The sequence below is a fragment of the Schistocerca americana genome, chromosome 2 (assembly GCF_021461395.2).
Source record: "Schistocerca americana isolate TAMUIC-IGC-003095 chromosome 2, iqSchAmer2.1, whole genome shotgun sequence".
Taxonomy (NCBI): domain Eukaryota; kingdom Metazoa; phylum Arthropoda; class Insecta; order Orthoptera; family Acrididae; genus Schistocerca; species Schistocerca americana.
The window spans coordinates 365,512,816-365,536,206 of record NC_060120.1 but is presented as its reverse complement, the minus strand read 5'-3'; the positions used below and the strand labels follow the sequence as shown (position 1 = coordinate 365,536,206).

At 41.9% G+C, this 23,391-nt stretch overlaps 1 protein-coding gene across 3 annotated transcripts in view; it reads right to left on the bottom strand.

The window, feature by feature from the left end:
- LOC124595752 (iodotyrosine deiodinase 1) overlaps positions 1-23,391 on the bottom strand; it is a 100,992-nt gene that overhangs the window by 35,795 nt on the left and 41,806 nt on the right. For all 3 annotated transcript variants that reach the window (XM_047134628.1, XM_047134629.1, XM_047134630.1), the window contains exons 2-3: positions 14,607-14,858; positions 536-661 (exon numbers count right to left, since the gene is read on the bottom strand). In XM_047134628.1, coding sequence (XP_046990584.1) covers positions 536-661; positions 14,607-14,858 — 378 coding nt within the window. The remainder of the gene's footprint in view (positions 1-535; positions 662-14,606; positions 14,859-23,391) is intronic.

The window sequence follows — 23,391 nt, the reverse complement described above, 5'->3', positions numbered from 1 at the left end:
TGTGAAATATATCTCATCAAGCAGAATGCTTTTGTTCGTGAGCATCCTGCAACAATGCTTTAGTGTTGTTTAGATTTATCTGCAATAAACTATACTGCTAGCTTAATTAACATTTATTTATACAAAATTGCTGAAACTTCCTGGCAGATGAAAACTGTGTGCTGGACTTAGAGTCGAACTCGGGACCTTTGCATCTTGCAGGAGAGCTTTTGTGAAGTTTGGAAGGTAAGAGATGAGGTACTGGTGGAAGCAAAGCTGTGAAGATAGGTCATGAGTCACGCTTGGTTAGCTCTGTTGGTAGAGCACTTGCCTGCAAAAGGCAAAGGTTCCAAGTTCGAATCTCGGTCCAACACACCGTTCCAATCTCCCAGGAAGTTTCAAATCAGCACACACTCCACTGCACAGTGGAAACTTCATTCTGCAAACAAAATTGCTGAGTTGCACAAATTTGTGCACATCCATAGCATTGAGCTAGTAAATATCTTGCTCAAATAATGTGGTATTCTGATAGCTTTTTAATTTGTTTTACACTTACCCATTCTTTTAGTGTAATTTATCTTTTCCTCTTCTTCCACAAGTTGTCTGATTTGCAGCTTGACTTCAGGATTTGATACTACAACATATGTCCAAGGCTCAGTGTGAGCACCACTAGGTGCTGTGCCTGCAAAAAATATGTTACTTAATTTAAGTAATATGGAGTAACATAAAAAATGTGTTTAGTAAGCCAGTAAAATGATTAGATAAAAGAAAACACATGTGCACATTCTAGATGTATTTGTTTTGAAACTAAATAATTCTCTTTTGTGTAAATATATTTACTACACTGTAGTCTTGAATATATTTAATCTGAAATGACAATACTAGGAAGGCCCTACTGAATGTGGCTTCCACATTTTATTAAGATTCTTAAGATCTCTTCTCATTTACATAGCATGAAGGCTATAGCTTAGGTTTTTTATGTGTAAATTTTTCTATGTTAATTGTGATCTTTCTTTTTACCTTCTATGTTGCATAAAATGTACAGAAAGCTTATAAGAACTCTGCATTAAACATCTGTTGATCTTAATGTGTGTCCAGAAAACCCACTGTGAACAAAATCACTGTGAAATTAACTGTGTTAATTAAATTGTCATGATAGATCTGCTGTTAAAAAACCTCTTGTAAACCAGATGAAACCAAAGAAAATGCTTCAGCCCTGCATGAAGCACATAAGTGGAATCATTGATCAATAGAGACCTGTCTACTTTTACAATATTCCCTACCACATAACACAAAGGGAAGTGAACATTACAAACTTTGAAACTTCCTGGCAGATTAAAACTGTGTGCTGGACCAAGACTCAAACTTGGGACCTTTGCCTTTCGCTGGCAAGTGCTCTACCATCTGAGCTACCCAAGCACGACTCATGCCCCGCCCTCACAGCTTTACTTCTGCCAGTATCTCGTCTCCTACCTTCCCGAGTTCAAGTCTCGGTCCGGCACACAGTTTTAATCTGCCAGGAAGTTTCATATCAGCGCACACTCCGCTGCAGAGTGAAAATCTCATTCTGATTACAAACTTTGGCCTTCAAATTTTGAAGCATTGGGAAGGGCTCATCTTGATTTGGGCAGTCATATCAGGGTGAGATGTGGAACACAAATAGATCAGATTTTAAAACATGTTCAATATGCCTTCCACAAATTATAGGCCTGCACCACTGATGTCAGTATTTTGTAGGACTATGGAACATGGTTTATGCTCATATGTTATACCATTTTTGGAAGACGAAAATCTCCTCTATAAAAATTAACATGAATTCCACAGAGATCTTGCAAAACTCAGCTCACTCCATTCATTCACAAGATCCAGAGTGCCATAGACATTGGCACTCAGGTTGTTACTGTGTTCCTTGGCTTAAGGAAGGTATTTGTATTGCCTTCTAAACATGGATCAACATGCTATTAAGCAGGTGAGGCCAATGGCCTTGTCATGTTGGTAACACCGATTCCCACCCGATCACTGAAGGTAAGCAACATTGGACCTGGCTACTACTTGGACGGGTGATTGTTTGAGGAAATCAATGTGCTGTTGGTTTTAAGGAAAAGCAAGTTGCCAAAGTGGCATCCAATTGAAAAACTTTTACCAGGCTGTGGTGCCACATGACATGCCTTTTTTTCAGGTGCTCATAACATTTTAGCTCAACAACAATCTAATGGATATTGCTGGAAGCTCCATGAGGCTGTTTTCAGATGATGCAGTTCTTTAATTCAAATAAATGTAACATTCTGTGCAAAAACAGATGAAAAAATCACCTACTCTACAATTATGCTATTAGTGAAAAATTATTAGAAAGAGTAACTGTTGTAAAATACATAGGAGTAACCATCTGGACTGACATAATGTGGAATGATCACATAGAACAAATTGTAGGAAAAGTAGATGCAAGGCTGAGATTAGTAGGAAGAATCATAAGGAAATGTAATTTATCCACAGAATAAGTGGCTTACAAAATACTTCAACTAGTTTTTGAATGTTGCTCAACAGTCTGGGGTCCTTATTAGGTTGGATTATTGGTAGAAGAGACATAGGTGTTGTGGAAATGCTCAGCAAACATCAGTGGTAGGCACTACAAGAGAGACATTGTCCATCATAGAGAGGTTTACTACTGACTTTCCAAGAGAGTATATTATGAGGAGTAGGGCAAATTACTAATTCCTTCTGCAAACATCTTGTGAAATGGTCATGACCAGAAAATCTGACAACGTAGCACTAATACCAAGGTTTACTAGAATCATCCTCCCTTCTGCCATTTGCAAATGGAATAGGGAAGAGGTGATCAAATAGTGGTACCAGAAGTACCCTCCAACACACACCATATGGTGGCTCCTGAAGTGTAGAAGTACATGTAGATGTAGATAGTTGACATGACCAATGAAACCGGTTTTGGTGATAATGTTGATTCCATGTCACTGTGATGGTTCCCAGCAAGGGATTCTATCTTCCATGATGGTTGTGCCCCCAATCACATGATTGGAGATGTTCAACATTGGTTTGCTGAGTATGAGACTGAAATAACACTCTGATCTGGTCTTTATAGCAATATTGAGCCACTGAAATCTGTAATAGACAAACAGGAGCTCATTACCATCATCTAGCATAAATTGTGAATCTAGAACGAAAGAAGAAGGGAGGAAGATTAATACTTAATGTCCCATTGATGACAAGATCATCAGAGATAGGAACGAGCTCCAATTGAACAAGCAGTAGATGAGAAGTTTGCCATTGCTTTTCAAAGAAAGCATCCAAATATTCATCTGAGTTGGTTTAAGGAAACTACGGAGAATCCAAGTGTGTATGGTCATAGGAGATGTGAGAGAGGTATCAGAGTGGTTATCACACTGGAATCACGCTCTGTAGGAGTAGGACTGAATTTCAATTCAACCATGCATTTAGCCAATTTCCAGAATGACTACTTCGAAAATCACACTGTAAACTTACTCTTCTATCCTTGACTTTTTGAAACTTCTACTCTGTCTTTGACGACCTCATCATTGATGGGGTATTAAACCCATATCTCTCTCCCTTTTTCTCCTTGTGGACAGATATTTGAATCCTGCTGTTCTTTAACATCAGAACTGGGAGCACACAGTTATTCAGTCCATGACAAAGTAGTTTTGACTCAGAAGAAGTAAGAAGACAATACAATGAACATTTTGTACAAATGGTGACCTAATTAAATAAACCTTTGCTCACTATCAGATTTGATCAACTAATCATCAGCAGCTACCACAAAATTATTTACATCAGGCTGTGTCATATTGCTGTTACTGTGACATACAAAATAAATCAAAAAACATCATGTGTCATTGAAACTGCCCTCAGCAGTAAAATGCATCAATATAGTCAACAGTAAAATTCATAAACATACTTAAATTATCTTAGTGCCTATTCAGGTTTCATCTTCCTGCAGAGAGCGCACTCTAGATATGTGTATGGAATCTTACAATGGACTAAAATTATTTAACTTAAGTAATCCATTTTACTGTTGACTGTATTAATACACTTGATGGCTTTTTCAGAGATACATGATGAGTTTATTTATTTTTTGTGCCACAATAAGAACAATACTATAAATAATTTTTTGTTACCTTATAGTGATTGCTTGATCAAAACTGGTAGTCAACAAAGGTTTAAATGCTGCTAAGAATTTTCACTAACTTAGATATCACTTCAGAATTATTAAATTACAGTTAGAGTACACGTATTTCCACAACGACACATGATAATCTGTCAGGTTGCAGTTGACATTGTTCATGACTTTTCACAAAATCAGGTCATAATTTTGTATAGCATCCACAAAACCTATCACTGACAAGGTGTTCACAAGAGTAGCACTTGGGTCCCTCATCCTTGGAATCTGAAGGTCAGACTGTTTGTTTACTACAGAACTCTCAAGTACTTCTAGGAATGATTGTCTGTAAATACACAAAACCACGGGTTCAGACAATTCTGGCATAGCACTGACAGCCACATTAACTACAGCTTTAGCAACTGCTGCAAACGTTTTTGAAGCTAAAGGCAAATGGAGGATTTTTTTATTTCATTAATTGTGCATTTCAGCTGCTGGACTTACAAGTAAATAGTTGTTTAATGTACTGTTAAAGTTAGAAATATATAATAAGTATCAGTAATAAAAATATAACACAGAAAAGTAACAAGCACTTCCCATGAAGTGACTGATAGCAGCACATGAGAAAAATGAGTTTTCTGGTTTTCTTGCTGTAAACAGTAAAAGCTCATTAAACTGCATAAAAATGCTTTATGTAAATGAAGCAAAGCTTCATCAACTCCAGGACTTTGTTTTATGGCAGAGGCTCAGTTTTTCCTTTAAAAAATTAAAAATGTTTGTTTTGCATTTGCACATTTCCTTCATTACTGTTCATTTTGAGGACACTAACTGACAAACGAAATTGATTAATTTTGTATCTTATAGTTTTGTATCACAGTTTGATGATGAAGTGTCTGTTTTTTGATATTGGTCATAGTTACTGTGATACCTAATTTCCAACTACATTGTAGTATAAAATTTGAAGGGTTTGTAATGAGAAATATGGTGGCTGGCTACTTGACACTTGATTCATTTTAGATGATATGTTGCTGTGTACTAGATGTTGCTAACATATCAGAATTGTCCCTTAAGTTGGAAGGAAAGACACATTTCACTGGGTGAGCATGCCACGTGCAAATACTGTAGCCAGCAGCTTGGATGTGAACAGTTCGTTGAAGCTGTTTCTCAAATTACTGATTACACATTATTGTTATTCTTATTGCTGGAAGTAAATGGCAAAGAAGATGATGGCTTATACCAAAAGTTACATAATGGAAAAACTCATATTTAGGACAAAGCTTGACAAAAGTTTCTTTTCTATTCTTATCAATGGTCATTTACTAAATAAATATGACTAATATTACATAATAGGTCTGAGCCTAATTCAAAACATTTGTATAAATTCATTTTTAATGCAGCCTACTGTCTTCACTTAAAGTGATACCTATGTGCTACTAATGGTTGAAAACAGGAATGAAATTCCAACACTGATCAAGCACTGAAACTCCTGCAGAGTGTCACATAACAGCTGTTTCTGTAGGAAGTGAAGCTCATTTATCGCCTCAAAGTCCCAGAAAAGAAAAGTTAAGAAGTAAAATAAAATTGCTGCATGAAAAAAAAAAAAAAAAAACAATATTTACAAAATAAAGTAACTTCATTGTCACCTGAAGCTAAAAGCAGTGGCATTCACAGTTTGCACGTATGAACAGTAATGACTTTAAAAGCATATGTGACAAGTTTTTAACTACAGATTTATCACAAATTGTTTCATTAGTGTTCCCTTTCATCAAAGTTTTCATTTAGTCAGTCAGATCAGTTCCATTTCTTACAGAAATCAGTTAATACCAGTCGATGTCATTTGATTTCTATGTGTTCTATTAATAATATGAGTCACTGCGGGAAAAGTGCACACACCTTACCTAGGTTTATTTTTAATTTTCCTGGGGGGTGGGGGTGGGGGTGGGGGGGGGGGGAGTGTTGCAGGGAGCAGAGGAAGCAAGTCCCACCTTTCAAAGACCAAAACGTAGACAACCGTGGGGCAAATGGCAGTGCTGGGGTGAACAAATTGCACTTTACTCGCATTTTGCTGGTACTTCACATGTGCTTACTGCTTCAGAACACAGTGGTATGACAGTCACTCTGTAATGGCTTCAGTATACATGGTACTGTATTTCTAGATAGCCAATATTGGCGGCAGTCACAAAACAGTCATCCCCCCCCAAAGTGGACTGACTTACACCACCTTCAGCCGATCCAGGGCTAGAGAGCCCTCATTCAAGACGTTGTGAATAAGCTTACGTCCACATCAAACAACTCACTCTTTAGAAATGCATGTAAGATGTAGGGTCTACACTATATTCCATATTATGACTCAGCAATGCACAGTATGGGGAATTAGATTACACCAGCAGTCAGAATTGGGCTTCTCCTTGTAGTTAACTTGAGAACAGAATGACAAAAAAGGCAATAACACAAAAACAGCAACTGTTTTGCTACTTTAATTGTTGCACGGTACAGTAGAAAGCTCTGACATTTGGAAGAGAGGCTCACTTGCACTATCTGATCAAAAGTATTCAGATACGCCAATGTAATGCAGAATTGAGCACTGTATGAGGTCTGTTAGAAAAGCAACCAACATTTTCTTTTGCAACCACCTGATGGATTTTAATCTGCCACACTTGCATGAGCAGACCTTCAACCTTCACGCCCATGCATGAATTACATCCTGTCTGTTGACAGCAGCAGTTACCGGCAAGCAGCAGTCGACTGCGGTAATGCGTAGTGATTGCGTCGGTTTTTCATTGCAAGGGAAATGACAGAACGACTGGAGCAGCGCTACTGGATCAAACTTTGCCAGAAACTGGGCGACAGTCAGGTGATAACCGTTTGGAAGATTCAGATGGCTTTCAGAGACGATGATGTGGGAATCACACAGATTAAGGAGGAGTACAACCAGTTTAAAGATGGCTGCACATAGGTGGAGAGTGAGCCACGCTCCAGTTGCTCATCAACCTGCCAACATGACCAGATCATTGTCAAAGTGGAATCTATGGTGATGCGGGACCATCGTGAAAATGACGAAAGAGGTGAGTATCAGCAAATTTCGGCACTTTCGATTGTGACCGAATATGTGGCCATGAAGAGAGTGTTGGCGAAATTCATGCTGAAGATGCTGACTGCAGAGCAAAAGCAACTTCATGTTGAAGTTGCACAGGACATACTGGACTCCACAAACAGTGACCCCGAGTTTGTGAACACCATAATCACTGTTGAAAAAACCTGGGTGGACCGTTACAACCTGAAAACCAAATCCCAGTCATCTAATTCTTTCTCACGCAGACCAAAGAAGTCCCAATAAGTGCACAGCAACGTCAAAATGATGCTGACTGCTTTCTTTAACTCCAGTGCTGTAGTATACCATGAGTACATACCACAGGGCCAAACAATCACCTTACAGTACTACAGGGATGTCCTCCATTGCCTACATAATGCCGTGTGATGGAAGAGACCAGATTTTCAGTCAACAGGAAATTGGTGCCTCCATCAGGACAATATTCCAGCACATTCCTCACACTTGATCCAGACTTTTTTGGCGAAAAACCAGATGCCTGTCCTTCAACAGCCTCCTTACTTTCCTGATGTGGCCCTCTGAGACTTCGGGCTGCTTCCCAAACTCAAGAGACCATTGAAAGGAACGCGATTTCAGACAAGAGAAGTCATTACAATAGCAATGGCAGTTGAGCTAAACTCCATTCCAAAAGAGGCTTTCTCGGAATTCTCCCCGAAATGGCGGCACCGCTGAGAAAAGTGTGTAAGTCCCAAGGGAGCTACTCTGAGGGCGATTAGGTGTCCAAAACTTCAGGTAAGCCACCTTTTTTCCCCAGCCGAAGACTGCATATTTTTCTAACAGGCCTCATACGTCACGATATGTGGATCCACCAGCATGTTATTCATACAGCAGAGCACAGTGACTTCGAACGTGGACTGAGTAACAAATCCATCAGGGACATTGTCGACGGTTTGTGATGTAAAGTGGAAATATGAAGAAACAACCAGAGCTGAAGAAAAACAAGGTAGATCTCAACTACTGATGGACTGGAACCATCTAGTAGTGCAGAGAGCGGTTGTAAAATATCGAATTAAATCAGCAGAAGGAATCAGTTAGGAGTTCCAAGGGCTACCAGCATTGCATCTAGTATAATGACTGTGTATCTGATATGAAAAAGAGTGGTCGAGGAGCTTCTCCTAAGTCGGACATTCCTGAAGCCAATGCTTAGCGACACTTCAAGTGGCACAAAGAGCAACGCCACTGGACGGTGGATGTCTGGAAACCAGTGATTCGCTGTGATGAATCACGATATACTCTGTGGTTATCTGATGGAAACGTTTTGGGTTGGCAGACTCCTGGAGAACGTTGCCTGCCATCAAGTGTAATGTGAACAGTGAAGTATGGAGAAGAAGGTCTTAGGATATGGTTAAGATGTGATCCCCAACGCTAAATGAGGAAGGATATGAACACATTTTACAGCATTATGTAATGCATACAGTAGAGGACCTGTTTGGAGATGATGACTGCTTGTATCAGTGCGATAATGCACGCTGTCATGAAGCATGAGGCAATTGTTTATGGACAACAGCGATCCTGAAATGGAGTGGCCTATCTGGAGTCTCGACCTGAGTTAGAGCGTCAACTTTGCTCCAGACCCTAGAGTTCAACATCACTACATCCTCTAGTTGTAGCTCTTGAGAAAGAATGAGCTGCCATTCCTGCACAGACACTCAAACACCTAATTGAAAGTGTCCCCAGTAGAGCTCAAGCCTTCATAAAGACGAAGGGGTGACACACCCCATACTAATGTCCTCTAGTTAGTGTCCAGATATTCTGATCAGAAACTGCAGGAACAAAACCTGCGCTCCATAATCGAATGCCTGGTGTTACATTTTCCACCATCTAAAATTGTAAACTCAGTTATTTAAAACAATTTATATCCTTGTCCCTGCTTACCCCTAAGGTGTATTTTATTCCCATAGATGCCCATGGTCCTACATCATAACTGAAAATGAGCCACAGAGTCCTGAATTCATAGACAGCCATTTTCTACAGTGTGTCCCACATAAAACTGGTACGCCTCACGTCCGAGATTAACGTAACAATGAACTAACAAAAACGTTTACATAACAGTGATGTCAAAAAAAAAAAAAAAAAACTTGTAGTTACCTGTTTATAAGAGATGCTGGAAGTGGTGGCCATGGGCATCGAGGCACTGCGACACACTTTAATTCCGCAGGTGCGAAGTTGTTAATTTCTCTCGTAATTTTCCGTTTAAGATCTTCTATTGTCCGAAGACTGTCAGCATACCCTTTGCGTTTTAGTGCAGCCCATAAACAAAAATCACACGATGTTATGTCCAGGGACCTTGGGGCCAGAGGCCTCTATTGACAAGTCTGTCTTCACAGAACACGTTGGTGATGTGGGCCACTACTTTGGTTGGATGTGTGAGTGGGTTGTTCTGTCTTGCATACAGGTTCTCTGCATCTGTTAATTGTGCATAGAAAAAGTCAGAGACCTCTAGGTATCTGGCACTGCTTAAGGTGTAATCGAAAAATATGGGGCCAATAATCCGCATGGCGGACAATGCGCACCAAACACCTATCTGCTCTGAGTGGAGACATTTTCCATGTAGAGTATGTGGGTTGTCCTGCCACCAGTATCTGCAATTCTGAGAGTCTAAATAACCTGACAAATGAAAATGGGCCTCATCTGACATGAAGTAAAGTGCGGAGCAGTAGATGTTAACAGCCAGTTACAATAATGAACTACAATGAAGGCTTTCACGACCGGATGGTACTGTTGTTGATAATTCTTCCAGGTTATATGGCCGTGGTCCATGGAATTTTTCTATTCCTAACGTTTCGTCAAATACTGCGTTGGATATCTTCAGAGGTATGGCTGGTCCTGCTGAGTCCTGCCGGCAGTTCTCAGCGGGACCAGCCATACCTCTGAAGATATCCAACGTAGTATTGGACGAAACGTTAGGAATAGAAAAATTCCATGGACCACGGCCATATAACCCGGAAGAATTATCAACAGCAATAATAAACTCTTTTTTCCTGATCCTCAGATTTCAACACTCACACGATAGGCTTTAATTTCATATCTTTTAGTACAAGATGTACGAGATACACCAGACTGCTGCAGTAACCTCCTTACTGACTTGTGGGGACTTCTCGTAATGTCCATGCAAATTCTATCTGCAGTTTCAGGGGCCCTCACTATTGGTCGCCTCTTCCTCTGCACATTCTGAACGGATCCTACAGTTCTCCATTTCCTGTGCAGATCTCGAATAGTGAAGTTTCCAACCAGGATACTTCGCGTGAAACATTTCTTTACATTCCCTGATGGAGTCCGTCTTTATATAACACTCCACAATATCAGTTCGCTGTTCTAATGCAAACTGCACCACTCCTGTAACAACTCAACAACGGAAACACACAGACATACTCAACTTTCCGATAAAATGCAGTGAGACAGTGTTGCCACTTGATAAGCAATTCGACTAGAGATGATTAGCCTGTACATGACACACTGTTTGTGTGGGACACCCTGTACTACATTACTGAGCAACCAGTCGTTGAGTTACCACTGTTCGTAATCTTTCAAAAATTACTAAACAGCTTCCTTCTTACATCCAATGAAACTTTTCCACCAAAGTGTGCCAACACTAAAGTGCCAAGTAAACTAACTTGGATAACAGAACGGATAAAAATTTCTAGTGCTAGGAAACGGCAGCTGCACAAAGAGCTGAAATATAACAAAGATCTAGTTTCTATTGCATATGGATTTGGATAGCAGCTACTTTCTCGAAAATATTTGACAGCACTGGAAGGAGGGAGATAGGACGATAATTCCCTATATCTTCTCTTGACCCTTTCTTAAAAAGTGGTTTTATTTCCGCGTATTTTAATGATTATAAAAGTGTTTTCAGAAATGTTGTAAATGCAGCAAAACAAATGTTTAACAGCGAACTAATTTCAAATCATAAGAATAAATCAAAGGCAGCGTGGTCTGCTGTTAAATCAGAACTGGGCGATAAAGTCGGCAGCCACGAAACTTGTAAAATAAAGCATGAAAACACCACCATTGTAAATCCTGCTCAAATATCGGAACACTTCAATGAATTCTTTATCAATGTGACAAAATCAAAATTCAATGTTACAAATTACAAGAAAAGTGTATGTCCATATGGGCTTGATCGAAGAAATTTATCTCCCATGAAATTTAGAAATATTACAATGAAAGAAATATAAGACGTTATATTACCACTAAAAAATAAAAATTCCGTGGGTTGGGATGGGATGCCTGCGAAAGTAATTAAATCAATGTACAAAATAGTAAGTCCTCCATTAGCTGAATTAATCAACAAATCATTTGAAGAAGATTGTTTTCCAGAATCATTAAAATACGCAGAAATAAAACCATTTTTTAAGAAAGGGTCAAGAGAAGATATGGGGAATTATCGTCCTATCTCCCTCCTTCCAGTGCTGTCAAAAATTTTCTAGAAAGTAGCTGCTATCCAAATCCAAAACTTTATTGTATCACAGGGGATTATTTTGTGCAATCAGTTTGGCTTCCAGCAAGGGAAAAATACAACAGGTGCCATAAATAATTTCATAGAAAAAATTAGCACAGCTCTAGACAAAAACAGTAAAGTAGGCGGAATTTTCTGCGACCTGACAAAGGCTTTCGATTCTGTAAATCATTCCTTACTAATCCACAAACTACAAAAATATGGGATTAAGGGTGCAGTACTTCAGTGGCTTACTTCTTACTTATCTAATAGAAAACAAAGAACAATCATCTCTTCAAATGGTGTAAACTACCATTCAGATTGGAAAACAACAACACAGGGTGTCCCACAAGGTTCGATCCTCGGACCAATTCTCTTTCTATTGTATGTCAACGACTTACCATTAAACATATATTCACCATCCGTTCTGTTTGCTGATGACACGTCTGTCTTGATAGAAAGCGAAGAAACAGAAACGATTCCTGATAGAGTCACTGGTATATTACACAGGCTAGAGTAATAGTTCCAGTTAAATGGTCTGAAACTTTACATATCAAAAACAAACTTGATTTAATTCAGAACCAAACAGTCAAAAGACCAGGAAATTAGTATAAATCATAAAAGTGAAGAATTAACAGAAAAGCATTTGGCCAAATTTCTAGGTCTACACCTCGATAAGAATTTAAACTGGAACACACATATTGAGTACCTGTGCAGCAAACTGGGCAGCTTTGCATATGCCATGCATATGTTATCAAGTGCTACTAACATGTCCACTCGCAAAGTAGCATATCTAAGTTACTTTGAATCAGTGATAAGATATGGCATTATTTTCTGGGGGATCTCCAATATGTCTCGTGTACTGAAGCTCCAGAAGAAAAGTATCAGAAACATGTGCACTGCACAGCAAGGAGAACCATGTCGTCCATTATTACAGAAACTAAAAATTTTGACTGTCCCCTCCCTATACATATACGAGCTAATGATATTTTTACAGAACAAACCGGAATTGTTCATTAAAAACCAATTTGATCATCCATACAGTACAAGGAATAAAGATAATTTCATGCTTCCTGCCCATAGATTGAAATTATATGCTCAGGCAAAAAAATTCTAAACGTGGAACTAGGGATACTAAGAAAGAAGTTACATGAGATTCTTATACACAAATGTTATTACTCATTAGAAGAGTTAATGGAAGATGAACTGATAATTTGGACAGAATCCAACCGCAAATTAGCATTATATTGTGAAAAAACAAATTGTCCATTATCAAGAAAGATACACTACTGGCCATTAAAACGACGTGCTACAGACCCGGAATTTAACCGACGGGAAGAAGATGCTGTGATATGCAAATTATTAGCTTTTCATAGCATTCACATTAGGTTGCCGCCGGTGGCGACACCTACAACGTACTGACATGAGGAATGTTTCCAACCGATGTCTCATACACAAACAGCAATTGACTGGCGTTGCCTGGTGAAACGTTGTTGTGATGCCTCGTGTAAGGAGGAGAAATGCGTACCATTACGTTTCCGACTTTGATAAAGGTCGGATTGCAGCCTATAGCGATTGCGGTTTATCGTATCGCGACATTGCTACTCGCGTTGGTCGAGATCCAATTACCGTTAGCAGAATATGGAATCGGTGGGTTCAGGAGGGTAATACGGAACGCCGTGCTGGATCCCAACGGCCTCGTATCACTAGCAGTCGAGATGACAGGCATCCGCATGGCTGTAACTCATCGTGCAGCCACGTCTCGATTCCTGAGTCAACAGATGGGGACGTTTGCAAGACAACAACCATCTGCACGAACAGTTCGACGACGTTTGCAGCAGCATGGACTATCAGCTCGGAGACCACGGCTGCGGTTACCCTTGACGCTGCATCACAGACAGGAGCGCCTGCGATGGTGTACTCAACGACGAACCTGGGTGCACGAATGGCAGAACGTCATTTTTTCGGATGAATCCCGGTTCTGTTTACAGCATCATGATGGTCGCATCCGTGTTTGGCGACATCGTGGTGAACGCACATTGGAAGCGTGTATTCGTCATCGCCATATTGGCGTATCACCCGGCGTGATGGTATGGGGTGCCATTGGTTACACGTCTCGGTCACCTCTTGTTCGCACTGACGGCACTTTGAACAGTGGGCGTTACATTTCAGATGTGTTACGGCCCGTGGCTCTACCCTTCATTCGATCCCTGCGAAACCCTACATTTTAGCAGGATAATGCACGACCGCATGTTGCAGGTCCTGTTCGGGCCTTTCTGGATACAGAAAATGTTCGACTGCTGCCCTAGCCAACATATTCTCCAGATCTCTCACCAATTGAAAAGGTCTGGTCAATGGTGGCCAAGCAACTGGCTCGTCACAATACGCCAGTCACTACTCTTGATGAACTGTAGTACCGTGTTGAAGCTGCATGGGCAGCTGTACCTGTGCACGCCATCCAAGCTCTGTTTGACTCAATGCCCAGGCGTATCAAGGCCGTTATTACGGCCAGAGGTGGTTGTTCTGGGTACTGATTTCTCAGGATCTGTGCACCCAAATTGGGTGAAAATGTAATCACGTGTCAGTTCTAGTATAATATGTTTGTCCAATGAATACCCGTTTATCATCTGCATTTCTTCTTGGTGTAGCAATTTTAATGGTCAGTTGTGTATTTACGTATACTGGAAAATAAGAAAATATAGATACTGCTACACAGACTAAATATAGTTTTAAAAATTAGTATTAGATTCTAGTATGTAATTTTTGACGTGTCTCCAGTACCATAATCACATGATTTGTAAGTGTATGTTATGAGAGTAATAATTCACAATTCACAGAAACCTGGTCTTTTGAAGGACAGAAACCTGGACTTTTGAAGAAATGTAATCAGCTCTCGGTGGCTGTTAAATGTGACTCTTATGGAACAGTTTTACCGTAAGTGGGGGCCGTACCTGCCGCCCTAACGATGTTGCGAATGACGTCGGCGGGCACGGGGTCGTCGCTGAAGAAGCGCACGGTGCGCCGCCTGTTGAGCAGCTCGTAGAACTCGGCGGCGCGCCGGCTCGTCTCCTCGACGGGCAGCCGGGTGAACTGGAGCGGCACGTGGCGCAGGTCCCAGGGCAGCGCGCTCGTCGGCCCGTCGCAGCCGTCGGCGCACATCTCGTCTTCGAGGCAGCCCTCTCCCTCCCTCTCGCGCGCCGCCTCTGCAACAAGTAGGGCCGAAGCCGCGCTTACCGACCGCCTTCGCTGGGATGCCTACTCGCTTATTCGCATCTATGATGGCCGAGTTTCTCACAAGGGAACCTCCCCATCGCACCCCCCTCGGATTTAGTTATAAGTTGGCACAGTGGATAGGCCTTGAAAAACTGAACACAGATTAATTGAGAAAACAGGAAGAAGTTGTGTGGAACTATGAAAAAATAAGCAAAATATTCTAACTGAGTAGTCCATGCGCAAGATAGGTAACATCAAGGATAATTTGAGCTGCGGAGCGCCGTGGTACCGTGGTTAGCGTGCGCAGCTGCGGAACGAGAGGTCCTTGATTCAAGTCTGCCCTCGAGTGAAAAGTTTAATTTCTTATTTTCAGTTTATGTGAGAAACCCTTATGTTTTCATCACTTTTTTGGGAGTGATTACCACATCCACATGATAATCTAAATCGGACAAGGTAGAAGAATCTTTTTACCCATTCGCCAAGTGTACAAGTTAGGTGGGTCGACAACATATTCCTGTGTCATGTGACGCACATGCCGTCACCAGTGTTGTATAGAAAATATCAGACGTGCTTTCCTGTGGAGGAATCGGTTGACCTATGACCTTGCGATCAAATGTTTTCGGTTCCCATTGGAGAGGCACGTCCTTTCGTCTACTAATCGCACGGTTTTGCTGTGCGGTCGCAAAACACAGACACTAAACTTATTACAGTGTACAGAGACGTCAATGAACGAACGGACAGGTCATAACTTTGCGAAAATAAAAAATAAAACTTTCCACTCGAGAGAAAACTTGAACCAAAGACCTCCCGTTCCGCAGCTGCACACGCTAACCACGGGACCACAGAGCTCCATGGCTCACGTTTTCCTTGATGTTGCCTATTTTGCGCATGGACTACTCAGTTTGTATACTTTGCTTATTTTTTTCATAGTTCCACACAACTTCTTCCTGTTTTCTCGTTTGATCTGTGTTCAGTTTTTCAAGGCCTATCCACTGTGCCAACTTATAACTAAATCTGAGCGGGGTGCGATGGGTAGGTTCCCTTGTCAGTATCACTAGCTGTGTTGATACGAGGGTCACTCCAAAAGAAATGCACACTATTTTCGTAAAAATACAATTTTCATTCTGCATGTGCGAAAGCTTTACACTGTGTAGATACATCCTTCCCGCTTATTTTCAAACTTAGTTCAACCTGTTCCCGTGAGTGGCGCCGTCACAGCATGTCTCCAAGGTGGCTGCTACACTTGACGTTCGTCAGAAGCAACGTGCTGTCATAGAATTCCTGTGCTGTGAAAACTAGACAGTGGGAAACATCCACAAGAGGTTGAAAAAGGTGTATGGAGATGCTGATGTCGATCGCAGTGCAGTTAGTCGGTGGGCAAGCAGGTTACGTGATGAAAGCGGGCACGGCAATATTGAGGATTGTCTTCGCAGCGGCAGGCCCCGAACTGCACACAATCCAGACAATGTACAGAGAGTTAACGAATTGGTGACTGCTGACAGACGCATCACAGTGAACGAATTGACACGCTACGTTGGGATAGGGGAAGGAAGTGTTTGCAGAATACTGAAAGTGTTGGCGTTAAAAAAGGTTTGTGCCAGGTGGGTTCCCAGGACGTTGACAGTGGCTCACAAATAAACAAGAAAAACGGTATGCAGCGAACTTTTGGAACAGTACGAGAATGGTGGACATGAATTTCTTGGAAAAATCGTGACAGGTGATGAAACATGATTCCATCATTTTTCACCAGAGACGAAGAGGCAATCAGTGGAGTGGCATCATGCAAATTTCCCCAAGAAAAGAAAATTCAAAACCACACCTTCTGCTGGAAAAGTTATGGCTACGGTGTTTTTCGATTCCGAAGGACTCTTGCTTGTGGGCATCATGCCAAGTGGAAACACCATAAGTTCTGATGCATATGTGACGACACTGAAGAAACCTCAAGCTCGACTGAGTCGTGTTCGCCCACATCGGCAAAAGCAGGATGTTTTGCTGTTGCACGACAGTGCACGGCCACATGTCAGTCAAAAAGCCATGGAAGCGATCACAAAACTCGGAAGGACAACGCTAAAACACACGCCTTACAGTCCTGACCTGGCTCCATGTGACTATCATCTCTTTGGGAAACTGAAAGACTCTCTTCGAGAAACAAGGTTTGAAGACGATGTCTCCCCTGTACACGCTGCCGAACAGTGGCTCCAACAGGTTGGTCCAGAATTTTACCGTGCGAGTATACAGGCGCTGGTTCCAAGATGGCTCAAGGCAGTTGAGAGGGATGGAAATTATGTGGAGAAATGAAAATATTGTTCCTAAAACTGTAAAACTTTCAAACATGTAGAATAAAAGATGGATTTTAAAAAAAATAGTGTGCATTTCTTTTGGAGTGACCCTTGTATAACAGTGGCGACTGGACCAATGTTTATGCTGCAAAGTTTAGAGTGGGCATCTTACTCCGAAGGATGCACGTGAAGACTGAAAATGGGACCGTGTACCTACCGGTACACGCCTTATGAAACCTACTAGCACTGCCATTTAAAATCTTCGCACTCTGTAAGTTCTAATAGATATGAAAAGGATACGAAAGAAGACATTGACCCCATAAAACTGAAAGGTTTATGGTCTCTAGTGCATGGCATGGAGCACGTCCTATTGTTTCTATGCACAATACTGATGTACACTTTTATTTCAACTTGTTTTTACCTTTCTGAGGTAACCATTGCTTCTACCGATCTTTGGTAACGACTCGCTTTTAATATGGATGAGGTCTCAATCCCGTTCATGAATACTGCAACATTTAACACATTTATCGAACTTCTCACGGCACGTGGGCACGTATCGTCCAACCACCTCTGACGTCCAGGTACGGCTCCCCACTACTACTTACCTTCCGCGCCATCCGTAACTGTTGGCGCAAAACCGAGCTTCTCGATCACTGTGAGTTCTCCTGGCGGTAGTGCTGCTGTGCTAGGCTGTTACCTGTAAGGTACAGATATCGATACTCTACATTTACATCCATACTCCGCAAGACACCTGACAGTGTGTGGCGGAGGGTACCCTGAGTACCTCTATCGGTTCTCCCTTCTATTCCAGTCTCGTATTGTTCGTGGAAAGAAGGATTGTCGGTATGCTTCTGTGTGGGCTCTAATCTCTCTGATTTTATCCTCATGGTCTCTTCGCGAGATATACGTAGGAGGGAGCAATATACTGCTTGACTCTTCGGTGAAGGTATGTTCTCGAAACTTTAACAAAAGCCCGTACCGAGCCACTGAGCGTCTCTCCTGCAGAGTCTTCCACTGGAGTTTATCTATCATCTCCGTAACGCTTTCGCGATAACTAAATGATCCTGTAACGAAGCGCGCTGCTCTCCGTTGGATCTTCTCTATCTCTTCTGTCAACCCTATCTGGTACGGATCCCACACTGTTGAGCAGTATTCAAGCAGTGGGCGAACAAGCGTACTGTAACCTACTTCCTTTGTTTTCGGATTGCATTTCCTTAGGATTCTTCCAATGAATCTCAGTCTGGCATCTGCTTTACCGACGATCAACTTTATATGATCATTCCATTTTAAATCACTCCTAATGCGTACTCCCAGATAATTTATGGAATTAACTGCTTCCAGTTGCTGACCTGCTATTTTGTAGCCCAGAGTGGAACTATATCTGTAACCTTACAACATCTGCGCCCATTTAAAGTTAGCAAGCCATGGCGTGTGTACGAGGGTACTTGTATCACCAGTATCACTTCCCCCCGTTTCCTGTTCCCATTTGTGATTAGTGCGTGAGAAGAACAAGACGCTCTTCGTTGGATCTTCTCTGCCTCTGCTTTTAATACAGACTCGTAAGTATCCAAGACTGACTAGCAATAGCCAGGAATCGGTCGAGCAAGTGTTTTTAAGCATATTCTTTGGTGGATGAATTAAGTTTCCTTAAGTTTTTTCCATTAATCTCAGCCTTGATATAGGGGAAACTGGGGGAGCACTAACGCCTTAAGAGATTTTCCGATTTTTTTTTTTTTTTTTTTTTTTTTTTTTTTTTTTTTTTTTGAATCTGTCACTTCCATGGAAAAATTTCATGGCACCCTCTGTGACTCATGAATGTTAGACACATAGCTGTGTCCGAAAGAACAGACACTATGTGGAATTCGTAGCTGCGATACAAACTATGTAAACTGAACTGCCTGTAGATGGCTCTGGCTGGGAGTGTGGGTCGATTGAGAGGCGTACCGAGACAGTCGGTCCAATTGGGATAAACACTGTGACCGGAAGGCGGTTTGGTGAACGGAACTGCCTAATAAATTGGGGATCCCGGGTTCGAATATGGTGCGGCTCAGATTTTTCACTCGTAGCAGCTAACTTCGCATGAAGTCTCGATGCAGCTGGCATCATGAATTTCTTCCCTTTCCTTTCTCCCCCTCCCCCCTCCACCTTCAGTTTACGTAACTTGTACCAGAAAAATCGAAAAATGTTGAATACCTTCGGAGCTGTACAAGCGTTTTCTTAAGGCTGCAACTTATCGGTATTCTCCCGAGTACGTGGGTAATATCGACACCCTTACAGGATAATACCAACTTTACGAAATACAGGGACTATAAAATTCCTGTTCTAAGAGAGTAAGATGTTATATTATCTTAATAACATATCTAAATATGCATGTTTTTCAGAAATGATCACTGTGATGGAAACAAAACTAAATCAACTTTAGCTTTATTGAAATCCAGACGCCTGCTGATACTTCTTGCTGATGGTTTTCATAAGTTCGTTTTAGGCTTTGTCTTTTCAAAACTAGAAACCCTGTCTTCTCCTGCCATCTGGGGAATTTTACCGAAATTTGCTTAAGGCATAATTTTTCGGCAAGGTCATATGCAATTCGACGCAACTCAACCAGGAAAATACTAATGAATAATTCTGCCAATGTACACGCATGATTGGTTAATTCTTGTTTTTCTTAAAGAGGAAAAGCAGAATTTTCCGAGGAAGGTATCTCGTCTGAATTTGACTGTAATAGATTCACTCCATTAGTCCCTTTCTAATTTTCTTTTTCTTGTCCTCGACACCTGAAATTAGATATAAAATCTTGTTTAAGCACAAAACTTTTTTTCCTGAAGTCTAGAGCACGAGGAAATATCGAACCCTGTCAACAACGTCACATATTCGTCTGTTGGTAGATATAAAACACATGCTAAAATACACTGTAGAAAACATATTACGTAATTACCTACATTACGATTAAGAGAGTATTGAAACGCTTACCTCAGTTTAAATGTAAACCACAAAATCAAAATTCAGTAAAAATCAATTTTTTAGTACCACAATAAGACTGTCATTTACAAGAACTTATCAACCCTGCAGGCACACTTGGCATTGCCTCCTGTGCAGCGGCACAAGCTCCCAGGCACTACAGCGCTAACAAACTGAGAAAACGATGGTGTCGGTATTCCCTCGTTCTCCTTTACTATTGTTTTATATGGACGTTCCCGTTTAGGTCGCTTACGGTTACTTGTAGCTCTTTTACAGGTGTTACGGTTCGAGTTATGTCTCACCAACATCGTAATCGAACACTAATCGTTCTTTTCAGCAGTTAACGCTGAATATGCTACAATTATTTGCTTTCATGGTCAACTACCAACCCGTTGCTCAATTTTTGATCCTCCAAAGTTCTTCCTCCATGTTGCTAAAATCTTCTAGCGTTGCGTCCGTGCTTTAGACAACAGCATCGTCTGCAAAAAGTCCCGTGGAGATTCTGATATTATACACTGGACCTTAATATACAGGATGGTTTTTTCTACCTTGTACAAGCTCTAGGGATTGATCGATGAGAGGATTCGGAACAAAAATGGTCTAATGAACTGATGTCTGGAAATGCATGGTGTATGTGCTAGAGACTATTTATTCATTCATATTTTGTTAGAGAGACTGCAGTCAAATACGCGCTGTACCATGCAGCCATAGTTACAGTATGCATGGATTCCTCGTAGAGGGTGGTACTGTTCCTCATACGTGATGCCCTAGCGTCCTCTCCTGCTATAGTAATTGGTGATGTGTCCGGTTCACTTCTCATGCTGACTCGCCTTGTACTGGATGTGATACAGCGTTGTACACAATGGTTCCGTATCCGAATTTAGAATTGCCGACGTGGTGTGTACTAACGGAAAGGCAAATGGCAACGGGCGGTGGGCAGGAAGGTTGTATCAGGAGACCTATCCCTGCTGGCAACAACCACAGCATTCAATGTTTGCAACAATGTTTTGCACTTTGTCTGAGACATGGTCGTTTCAGGAAGCAGGAAATCATGAAGGACGTATCAGAAATCTATGGAGACCAGACCTGGAAGAACCGTGGAAGGCGACCGCCGAATCAGTGCCAGGCAGTTGGCCCGCCAGTGCAGAGTAAGCCAGACGACCGTGTGGAACATTCTCCACGACAATTGTTTCTGCGTTTTCACTTACAGCGTGTACAGGGCTCCACATCGGGAGTAGTTTTGTGACTGGTTTCTTCACCATGAAACCACGATTCCGGGATTTGTGTCATCCTCAGATTATGCGGAGTGGTATGGTGAGAGCCAATCATCAGCATCGGTGCAGCCGGAATGTGTGGGCCAGGATAATTGTCGACCGTATTTTCGGACCAGTCTTCTTTCCACGTCCCTTAACAGGCCGGAACTATCGGCGTTTCTTGCGGGTGATTTTGCCTTCCCTGTTGGAACAAGTGCCATTGATGATTCGAAGGATTATGTGGCTGCTATATGATGGTGCTCCAGACCACTTCGCCATTTACGTCCAGACGCATCTCAATCATGTCTTCCCTGGTCGATGGATCGTATGAGGGGGTCCAGTTGCATGGCCTGCTCGTTCACCGGATCTCAACTGGTGCCATTTCTGTTTATGGGATCATTTCAGAAGTATCTTGTATGCAGAGCCCCTTCCAGATGTGGAGACTCTGGGGCAGTATTTTCATGCTGCCTTTGACACTGTTCAGATGCAGTGGATTTCTATCCATCTGTGGTCGATTTCGTCGCGTCGATTTCTATCCATCTGTGGTCAATTTCGTCGCGAGAATGCCGCTTTCGTCTCTCTTCCGCTCCACGTGCTCACAACGCCACCAGACGTCATTCAGTCTCGCTGTGACCAATAACAGTATTTGTGTTTATCGTAAACAATATCAAATGGTTCAAATGGCTCTGAGTACTATGGGACTTAACATCTGAGGTCATCAGTCTCCTAGACTTAGAACTACTTAAACCTAACTAACTTAGGGACATTACACATGTCCATGCTTGAGGCAGGATTCGAATCTGCGACCGTAGCAGCAGCGCGTATCCGGACTGAAGCACCTAGAACCGCTCGGCCACAGCGGCCGGCAAACAATATCAACCCGTTTGGATTCTCATAATATTATCTTTACCTCCGTCGATTTCGTCTCGTTCTGTCTGCTAGAAAGCCCTGAATACAGTCACAAATATGACATGATACTCCGTAAACTCGCATTATATTCACTGAAATACAGCGCTAAACTGTGTCTAACGCCTTTCGGAAGTCAAGGAACACTGCTTCATTCGTTCGGAACTCATCTTACCCTTTTTTCACATGGTGTCCTGCGAACTATGGATGAAGGGCAACTGACAGACTCCATATTCCTAGATTTCCGTACAGCGTTTGACGTGGTGCCCCACTGCAAAATGTTCAAATGACTCTGAGCACTATGCGACTTAACTTCTGAGCTCATCAGTCGCCTAGAACTTAGAACTAATTAAACCTAACAAACCTAAGGACATCACACACATCCATGCCCGAGGTAGGATTCGAACCTGCGACCGTAGCGGATGCTCGGCTCCAGAGTGTAGCGCCTAGAACCGCACGGCCACACCTGCCGGCGCCCCACTGCAGACTGTTAACGAAGGTACAAGCCTACTGATGTGAATGGCTCGAAGACTTCTTAAGTAGTAATAGGGAAATGAGATAGTGAGATAGGACCGACGGATAGAGTGAGCAGCAATCTGCGGCTATTTGCTGATGACGCTGTGGTGTCGTCGTCGAGTAACTGTACGAGGATAAAAGTTGGTGTGATGAATGGCAATTAGCTCTGAACGTAGAAAAATATATCAGATCTATTAAACACCTAAGCGTAACATTGCAAAGCGATATGAAATGGAACGAGCATCAAGGGTTGTGGTAGAGAACGCGAGTGATTGACTACGGTTTGTTGGGAGAATTTTAGGAAAGTGTGGGTCATTTGTAAAGGAGACCGCGTATAGAACACTAATGCGACTTATTCTTGATTACTGCTCGAATGTTTGGATTCCACATCCAGTCGGATTAAAGGAAGACATCGAAGCAATTCAGACGCGGGCATCTAGATTTGTTACCGGTAGCTTTGATCAACACGGAATTATTAAGGAGATGCTTCGGGAGCTCAAATCGAATTCCTGGAGGGAAGGCGACGTTCTTTTCGAGGAACACTATTGAGAAAATTTAGAGAACCGGCGTTTGAAGATGACTGCAGAACGATTCCACTACCGCCAACATGC